The following is a 10,048-nucleotide window of genomic DNA, read 5'->3' as shown; positions in this document are numbered from 1 at the left end:
GTCAGAAAGCTATTTCTTGGCAAGTGTGCTTATACAGGGACTTGTCTTGGTGAAGCTTGGTGAAAAAAATAAAAAATAAAAAAACAACAATACAGATAATAAAATGTCCTATTATATATATGCCAAAATTATCTATATTCTATATACATATATACAATTAAAGTCCCCGCAAAATCAAAATAGAAGTTTTTTGTCTTTTCGTATAAATATGTTAGCCTTAATGTTATCTATAAGCTAGTGTGCTCCAAAACAATGATACAATTCACATTTAGAAGATATAAGTGTTCAAAACTTACAGTCTCTCACTTCTGTCAATATGGATCAATGATTTTGAGGACATCACTTCAGCTTCTCATCGGATTTTCTGTCCAATCAAATGCTCTCTAGAATCTGAAGCCCCACCCCCTAAATTATAAACAGACGCTGAAGCTGCGGCTGAAATCACTCACATTTACTTTGCACATGTACTATTTTCTACATGGTGAATGTATAGTGCACTATACACTCACCTAAAGGATTATTAGGAACACCATACTAATACTGTGTTTGACCCCCTTTCGCCTTCAGAACTGCCTTAATTCTACGTGGCATTGATTCAACAAGGTGCTGAAAGCATTCTTTAGAAATGTTGGCCCATATTGATAGGATAGCATTTTGCAGTTGATTGAGATTTGTGGGATGCACATCCAGGGCACGAAGCTCCTGTTCCACCACATCCCAAAGATGCTCTATTGGGTTGAGATCTGGTGACTGTGGGGGCCATTTTAGTTCAGTGAACTCATTTTCATGATCAAGAAACCAATTTGAAATGATTGGAGCTTTGTGACATGGTGCATTATCCTGCTGGAAGTAGCCATCAGAGGATGGGCACATGGTGGTCATAAAGGGATGGACATGGTCAGAAACAATGCTCAGGTAGGCCGTGGCATTTAAACGATGCCCAATTGGCACTAAGGGGCCTAAAGTGTGCCAAAAAAACATCCCCCACACCATTACACCACCACCACCAGCCTGCACAGTGGTAACAAGGCATGATGGATCCATGTTCTCATTCTGTTTATGCCAAATTCTGACTCTACCATCTGAATGTCTCAACAGAAATCGAGACTCATCAGACCAGGCAACATTTTTCCAGTCTTCAACTGTCCAATTTTGGTGAGCTTGTGCAAATTGTAGCCTCTTTTCCTATTTGTAGTGGAGATGAGTGGTACCCGGTGGGGTCTTCTGCTGTTGTAGCCCATCCGCCTCAAGGTTGTGCGTGTTGTGGCTTCACAAATGCTTTGCTGCATACCTCGGTTGTAATGAGTGGTTATTTCAGTCAAAGTTGCTCTTCTATCAGCTTGAATCAGTCGGCCCATTCTCCTCTGACCTCTAGCATCAACAAGGCATTTTCGCCCACAGGACTGCCGCATACTGGATGTTTTTCCATTTTCACACCATTCTTTGTAAACCCTAGAAATGGTTGTGCGTGAAAATCCCAGTAACTGAGCAGATTGTGAAATACTCAGACCGGCCCGTCTGGCACCATCAACCATGCCACGCTCAAAATTGCTTAAATAATAATAATAATAATAATAATAATAACTTTAATTTATATAGCGCCTTTCACAAAACCCAAGGACGCGTAACAAACAGCAAGGGAAGGGATAGACAAAGGGGGGACCAGAGCAGCTATACATCACCTTTCTTTCCCATTCTGACATTCAGTTTGGAGTTCAGGAGATTGTCTTGACCAGGACCACACCCCTAAATGCATTGAAGCAACTGCCATGTGATTGGTTGATTAGATAATTGCATTAATGAGAAATTGAACAGGTGTTCCTAATAATCCTTTAGGTGAGTGTATAGGGGATAGAGAACGATTTAGACAGTGTAAATGCTTTCCATTGGGGCGAATGAAGTCTGGTTTCACGTTAGTGTCACATAAAGCTCCGGTCCAGAGACATGACGGCACAGAGCGGATCATGTGATCGAGTCGGTCCAGACACACGACAGCACAGAGCGGATCATGTGATCGAGTCGGTCCAGAGACACGACAGCACAGAGCGGATCATGTGATCGAGTCGGTCCAGACACACGACAGCACAGAGCGGATCATGTGATCGAGTCGGTCCAAAGTCACGACAGCACAGAGCGGATCATGTGATCGAGTCGGTCCAGAGTCACGACAGCACAGAGCGGATCATGTGATCGAGTCGGTCCAGACACACGACAGCACAGAGCGGATCATGTGATCGAGTCGGTCCAGACACACGACAGCACAGAGCGGATCATGTGATCGAGTCGGTCCAGACACACGACAGCACAGAGCGGATCATGTGATCGAGTCGGTCCAGACCGGAAAACGTATCGGACCCGTTAGAATTCTTCACAGAATGATATTTTAAAGCGATATGGAGGCGATCAGGAGGAGGAACGATTAGAGATTAGGAGGAAACTGCGGCTTTACAGAGCGGCTCTGGCCGAGCTGTGATATAAACTAAATGTCTTCCTGTTTCTGTGGAAATGTCCTCAACACACTGAATAATGATGCGTGTTTCAAGGCACTTCAGTTTAATTTGTTAAGCATCAACACAGCATACAGAAGTACATGCAGAAAAATGCTTGTAAAAATAATTATATTAGCACTGAAAATACTAAGTTGTTAATTGTTTCAGTAAAAGAAAAAAAATGACCTACAGTGAAAATCTTCACTCCATCTACTCTATGATAGTGTGAGGTGTGAAAGTGCTGTTTTATTTGCATACTGGGCTGATTCTACTGACAGTAACACTCTCAACTGTAAACCACCGGCTCAAACTCCACCCTGGTCAACCACCAACAGTGAAACCTTCACAGAGCAGGGCTGGTTTTTGTAGTACAGATCCTCAGCAAATCATGTGATTCAGACATGAAACAAATATTCTGCTGCTTACGTAAACCCACACCATTTTTTGGATTCAATTACTTTTCCACCAACAACATTGAAACTGCAATTCAATTCCCAAAGTTTCTTTCTCTGAGTCAGATGACGTCCAGTGAAGTGCAAACAAACTCTTTTTAAATCCTCAGAGGTGCATCAGAAGGTCAGTTTCTCAGTGCGTGATGGAGGGGGTGTGGTTTGCACGAGAGGATGGTCAGATGGCCCATCTGAGAGATGGGAGGAGCTGCAAGAGCTTGCCTTGTGTTAATGTTCTGCTCTGCTCAGAGGAAGTCACCTCCTCTTCTCTCCTCTCATCATCAGTCAAACTTCTAGAGGAATTTGATGATTCAAAAGCACACGCCAGCTGTTATTCAGAGTGTTTACTGAAGGTAAGCCAACTCCATTTGTGTGTTGCATGCTCTGTTTGTCCTTCTCAAGTTTTACATTTGTCTTCCTGTTGCATCTGATAAAGTTTAACCACTGCAGCTGTCTTGTCTTACTGAACTTCCCTTATTTAAGTGGCCTCTGCAAAACCTCTCAAGAGCTGCTGGGAGACGTCAAAACTTGCAGTTTGGTCACGCAAGCTCTACGGGCAACTTTTTATTACCCTTGTTCTCCTAAAAGGGGTGTGTGAAAAAGGATTTCCAGGAAGGAAACTATTTCTGCTGCTTTGGCAGAGGGGAACGTAAAGGAAAGGCAGAATGTGTGGAATGTTGAACGTAAAGTTAGTTTAACTATACCTTTCGAGAGGCTTTCACAAGAGTTGTGCGGTTGTTTTGTGTGAAGCACACATTTCTGAGCTGGTTTCATTGTGGGGGAAACAAAGAGAGGCAAGAATCTGCAGTTTTTGTCATTTGATACTTGATGGTTCGCACAATGCAAGCGTGCCTTTTCTTGAAACCGAGCTCTTTTGTTTTTTGTTGCAGATGAAACTTGTTTAAATGGAGTATCATTTGCATGTGTATGGTTGTAAACGCTAGACTTTCAGCCTACAGGCGAGGTCAATGCAGCTTGAATATTGTGAATGACGTTGCCACAACATGCCTCCATTCTTGCATTTGCAGTTCTGTGGGCAAATGCAAACTGATGCACCACAAAGCAGAGGTTGAGTTTATGATGCAAGCTCTTTACAACACGAGCCGTCATGTACTACAGAGTTATTCAGAGTCATTCAGGATAGAAAACAGAGGTGAGCTCACTAAAGAAAACATGGTTCTGGTGTCAACTCACTTTTGTGCACAAAGTTGTTCATTATTTGAACGCACATGCCTCCATTCTTGCATTAGCTGTTTTGTGGTAAATGTAAATTGTCAAATGCGCCAAAAATAAAGGTGCAAAATACATCACATATTATTCAGGATCATTCAGGAAATGAGGTGAGCATGCCAACTAAAACATGCAAGAAACCTTTTTAAAAAAGCATTCCAAAAGGTGTTTTTCACAGCGAGAACCTTTTAAAACCTTTCAGTCAACAGTTCTTAAAAGAGCCTTTTTATTTGAATAATGTAAACAACCTTTTTGCACTATGAAGAACCTTTCGTGGAATGGGATGTTAAAGGTGCTGTATGTAAGTTTTTCACTTTACCAAAGCATAAAAATACCATCATGTGTTTGCAGATATTTAGCAAACATGTTAAATTCACCTACTTGTTTGTCAGAAAACAATGCTACAGCTGCTATTCTGCTTTGAAATGTGCGTTCCGTGTCTGAATGTCTGTTTTGTTTTGGTCTGTGTGAAAACACACGTTGCCAGTTTAACCAATAGTATTGCGACACCACAGGTTGCCAGTTGGCAGAAAACACAGCGTATTGCTGCCATGGAAGCCAGTTAACAATCTTGGTCAGAGATTGCAGATTCTTCCCGATAGGGATGTGATGGTGTGACAACCAGGGCTTAAAAACTGAAAAAAACATCAATCGGTTCACTCCGAGCAGAATCGATATTATAGCGTTTCCGTTTTTGCGTTTCTCAATAAACATTACTGTTCCGAAAACGGTTTGATTTGAAAAAATACCGGTTAATAACGTTATTTTAATTTAGCCTATACAAATATGTATAAATAGACTTATTTTTCACTCAATAATAATAATAAGCATGGTAATTAAACTTGAATATTTATTTCATAACATTTTTAAAACCACAACAGAAATGCATGCATTAATTACAAAGCATAAACAGCGGGACAAATATTGACCTGTTTTAATGGAGCGTTAGACAATCGAAAGTGGCCCTCTTATGCCTAATTCTTTTCAGAAGAGTGATAACATTCTTTGTACATAACTTTTTTTCAACACGACTTGTTTTAAAAATTGCATGAATAAAGAATAAATAAACTGGATAACCATTAATGCACCGTCAACTGGTAATTTCAAAGCAAACATGTCCTTGCATCACATAATCAAATTCAGTCAGCTAATAAAGCTCGATCATTTAATGCAATATAACATACCATTTAATACGAAGCATCAACCGTCTATATAGAAAACATTGACCTGTCCTGCAATCTGAAAGACTATAGGAAAAATGTTTGATAGATGCTAGTAACCTGCTTGGATAGGCTTAAACGGAATCCATAAACTAGCCTAAATCAGTCTATTTGAGCTTAAAGTCCGTACTGCTTATTTAAACGTTCGAAAAGAATGTCCTCCAATACCTGCGCTTTCATTGTAGACCTCAGCGGGGAAAGAAATGTACTTGAGGCATGAAAATGCGCGCGCTACACTGACTTGCGTACCGGTAGATTCATAGATGACTGCGCGGGCATTTCACTCACGCTTGATCCGTCAACGTCACATGCTGTACTACTCAATTCATGATTGGTCACTGCCAAATTAAAATATTAAAAGAACGATAAAATAACGTTATTAACCGGTTAATGGCCATTTCAAATTAACGTTTCTGTTCAGAACGATTCAAATTGATTTTGATTTCGTTTTCGTTCCTCTTAAAATTTCGTTCGTTTCCGGTTTTCGTTTTCGTTCCTTGAACCGGTTCAGAGCCCTGGTGACAACACCGATAAAACTGGTATCACCAGCGGGAGCTTTTCAAATCGCTAATTTTAAACCCGAGAGTAAAATGTGCACGGCCGCTCGGGCATTCATAACGGAGCGATGCAGAGCAAAGCCAGTGTTTTCAATGAATTCCTATGAAAGTTAAGCTTCCATAGGCATGAACTGAAAACGCGCCTGACTGGACACGCACCGTGAATGAATGTGCAGCCGTGAATGAATGACAGTGCGGCCGTGCTCATTTTACTTTTGGTTTAGAATAAGCGCCAATTCGGGGGTGGGTTGCTTGAATTGTGGGTCCATTAGCCTATATTATTCTTAATGAAAAACACAACAGAACAGTACAACAACGGTGGGAAAGTGATGTAACCGGTGTTTCGCCTGAACACTGGCAACACAGATTACCGCACCAAGCCTACTACCCGACCCTCCATTTAAAACTCTCTATGAACGAGAGCATATTAAAACAGGAAATTCAAATCAACTCATCAACTTACAGTGTGGCTTTCATCGCCAATTGCACTCACTCCTGTTGCGTGTCCTCAAACTGGCAACCCGTGCGAGCGTCGAGTCTGAGGAGGAAGGGGCGGGGGAAACAACAATCTCCAATATTTTGAATTTAAACTGCAGTATCTATTTCGACCACTAGCTGTCAATCCTACATATGGGCCCTTTCTTCATGGAACCATCCATGCCGAGCATAAGGAAACTTTTATTTTTAGAGGTGCAGTAAGCGATTTCTGAGAAATACTGTTAAAAGTGGAACGGAGGGCGCAGCACAACACACTTGTAGCCAATCAGCAGTAAGGGGCGTGTCCACTCGTGATGGGGGAGGAGAGAGAGTGTGCCAATTAGCAGTAGGGGGCGTGTCCACTCGTGATGGGGGAGGAGAGAGAGTGTGCCAATTAGCAGTAGGGGGCGTGTCCACTCGTGATGGGGGAGGAGAGAGAGTGTGCCAATTAGCAGTAGGGGGTGTGTCCACTCGTGATGGGGGAGGAGAGAGAGTGTGCCAATTAGCAGTAGGGGGTGTGTCCACTCGTGATGGGGGAGGAGAGAGAGTGAGCGAGATTTGAAGAAGGTTTGTAGAAAGAGAGATGGCTGCGAAAAGATCAGAGGAATATCATTGGGATAAAGAAATAAAGGTTATGATCAGGCAAGAGCTTTAGGACCCGCGTTAATATTAGTAACTCTTGCTTGTATATTACTCTTGTGTACTGTACAGTATGTTCACTTTATTTGAATGTGACAGTTAGATTGTACTTACTAAAATAAGTACTGAGTAATTTTAAGTAAATACATGTACTTACTGTAGAGTTAGGGTTTGGTTTAGGGTTAGTTACTTGTAATTATGCATAATTTACTGTTATTACTATAGTAAGTAACGTGTAACTACATCACCATAAATTAAAGTGTTACCTCATGTTTTTGTTCTTCCTTGTTCGTTCGGCATCTTTGCTTTTTTTCTCGGAAACCATTCTTTTGCTTCACTTCAGGTACAATAGAGATATCCACTCTTGCATTGCGTGTTTGTGCATTTTGGGGGCGGAGCAATGAAGGGAAGAGTGTGTTTGTTTGGGTTGATTTCAAATATCACGTATCATTGTTTTTATCAGAAATCTCTCACCACACCTTTAAGAGTAAAGCAGAAACGTCTAATTTGTACTCATTTATTTTGTGCTGTTTTTTTTAGCATATATTTAACATAACACCCTTGTGTTGCATACAAAAAATATAATATAGGGCTGCACAATAAATCATTAGCATCGATATCGCGATGTGTGCTTCCACAATGTCAAGTATAGGGATCGTAGTTGATCCGTGATCAGGCACCACGATTTGAAACGCACGTGATTCTCGAAATAATTGCTAAGTTTAACCATCATAGAGCAAACGTTCATCATGAGTATCCTCGTAAACACAGTCACTTATGGCTTACGTGAACGTAAATAATTAAGAAAGAAAATGGATGCGTATCATTACATTGGATCCGTGCATTCGATCTTAAAGTGACGGTAACCTAATATTTCTACTGCGGTATATTGTGTCCTTAATGTTAATCAAACAACAACAAAAAAATACAATATCATTAATTATACAGTGAAGACTATGCAGTGTTATTTTACATTCGATTATTACATTTTGTGTAGGCCTACCTAAATAGACTGTTAGACTGAAAAACATAAAGCACATTTGCATCTTTGTTCTATTTTATTTATCTATGCTTGTAATTTGTGTATTATTTTCTACGCAGATTCACTCTCCTACAAAATCACCCCGATCACCAAATAGAGCTATTTAAGTCATTTGGTGAAATTGCTATCATATCTCAATATGCAGGTATACATTGCATTGCCACTATTTCCCTGGCTGGAAAATGTAGTCGGTGGTGGATTTTGAATTCGTTTTATATAGCATAATTCATAATTGTCATGCTCTTTCTCATATATCTTTGCATTGCTTTCCACAGATGGGCGAACAAGACCCAAGTGACAGGCTGAGAGGGGACCAACCGAAAGAGGTGAAGGAAAATGGCATGGGAAGTTTCTCCCAGTTCTCCTCAAACGTTCGCGCCATGGTGCGCATTCGCCAGAAGTACCTGGCCATGAAGAAGCGGCGTCTGGAGATGGCATCGCCGTCTTCCCAGGGCTTCATTTCTACACGGTCCACCAGCCCAAAGGTTTTCACCTTTGAAAATCTTTACGATCCTGTAACCAGCAACCCCGCTTCCCCACGCAAGAAAAAGAAAAAGAGGAAGGGCCGGGTCTTGTATCCGAGCAACTGTTTGAGAGCCGTACCCACAAAAGAGCGCAGCCGTGCAAAGAACTGCCTGTACTTGCTGTTCATCATCGTCTTTCTACAGATTTACAACGCCATCGAGAACTTGGACGACCACGTGCTCAAATATGATCTAGAAGGCCTGGAGAAGACCCTCAAAAGAGAAGTGTTTGGCCAACAGGAAGTGACAGAGCGCCTCCTGGGTCATTTGCGTGATTATTTGTCAACTTATGTCCACAATAAACCTTTGGTGTTGTCGCTTCACGGACCTACCGGAGTCGGGAAGAGCCACGTTGGCCGATTACTGGCTCAGCATTTCCGCTCAGTTGTTGGCGATGAGTTGGTGATGCAGTACTTCGTGTTGCACCATTGCCCAACAGACGACGATATCCCACAATGCATCAAATCTCTGGGCTCTCACGTCTCCGAGATGGTCACACAAGCTGAGGAAGCGGAGAAGATACCGGTCTTCATCTTTGATGAAGTGGAGCACATGCCCAGGGAATTGCTGGACACGTTGCGAGACCTGATTCATCCCCAAAACAACAATGAATACTTAAACGCCATCTACATCCTCATCAGCAACCTGGGACAGGAAGATATCACCAAGTTCGTCCTGCACAACTCCAGCGTCGCCGTCTCAGGCCGTCCGAGCTTGAGTCAGGAACTGACGCCTTGGTTACGTAGTAACCTTCAAAGACACCACGTGCTATTTTTGGAAGCAGAGCTCCTGCCGTTCATGCTTTTGGAGAAGAGCCACGTAATGGATTGTTTTATTGACGAGATGTCCAGGGAAGGGTTCTACCCGGATCGATCGCATGTAGAAAGACTTGCGGAAGAACTATCGTACTATATAGTTGGCGAACAGGAGTTTTCTCACACCGGATGCAGGCAGGTTGTGGCAAAAGTGAACCTTCTCTGAAACCAAATCTGCCGTGCAGATGGGCGACATGAGGGAAAAGTTATTGAGAGGACCCTGCCATGAGATTTCATTTCATTGTGCGTTTTTTTTATTGTACATACACTACTGGTCAAAAGTTTGGTCGGTAAGATTTTTCGTTTTTTGAAAGAAGTCTCTTATGCTCACCAAGGCAGCAAGGCTGCATTTACCGGTGATACCGGTGAAATGTTCTAATTTATGTCTGAATACTCGATTCTGATTGGCTGGAAGGTGTGCAATAAGTAAGGGATAATCCCCGGATAGCTGTGCGTTATAGGATTTTAATGCACGACATTGAGGCAAAGAACCGCCCGAGACGAAGCGGAGCCAGCAATGACCACTTAAAGCTGTTATTGATATTTGCAGTGCAATATTTGACCGGAAGGATAAACGTAACGTTTTTTTTTCGTCAGGCTCGTTAG

At 42.0% G+C, this 10,048-nt stretch overlaps 1 protein-coding gene across 2 annotated transcripts; it reads left to right on the top strand.

Moving 5' to 3' along the window:
• Nucleotides 1-3,184: 3,184 nt before the first annotated feature.
• On the top strand, nt 3,185-9,814 carry tor4aa (torsin family 4, member Aa). 2 transcript variants are annotated; one of them, XM_079804356.1, is made up of 2 exons: nt 3,185-3,291; nt 8,379-9,814. In XM_079804356.1, the coding sequence occupies exon 2, from the start codon at nt 8,379-8,381 to the stop codon at nt 9,606-9,608; it is 1,230 nt and encodes a 409-aa protein (XP_079660482.1). In that variant the 5' UTR covers nt 3,185-3,291; the 3' UTR covers nt 9,609-9,814. The 2 variants fall into 2 exon arrangements, with proteins under 2 accessions (XP_079660482.1, XP_079660483.1); XM_079804357.1 differs by lacking the exon at nt 3,185-3,291 and adding an exon at nt 4,020-4,091 and having other exon boundaries at nt 8,379-9,733.
• The last annotated feature ends 234 nt before the right edge of the window (nt 9,815-10,048 follow it).

The sequence above is a fragment of the Gobio gobio genome, assembly GCF_949357685.1.
Source record: "Gobio gobio genome assembly, chromosome: 22".
Lineage (NCBI taxonomy): Eukaryota > Metazoa > Chordata > Actinopteri > Cypriniformes > Gobionidae > Gobio > Gobio gobio.
Note: the sequence above shows the minus strand (reverse complement) of the source record. Positions and strands in the feature narration are given on the sequence as shown.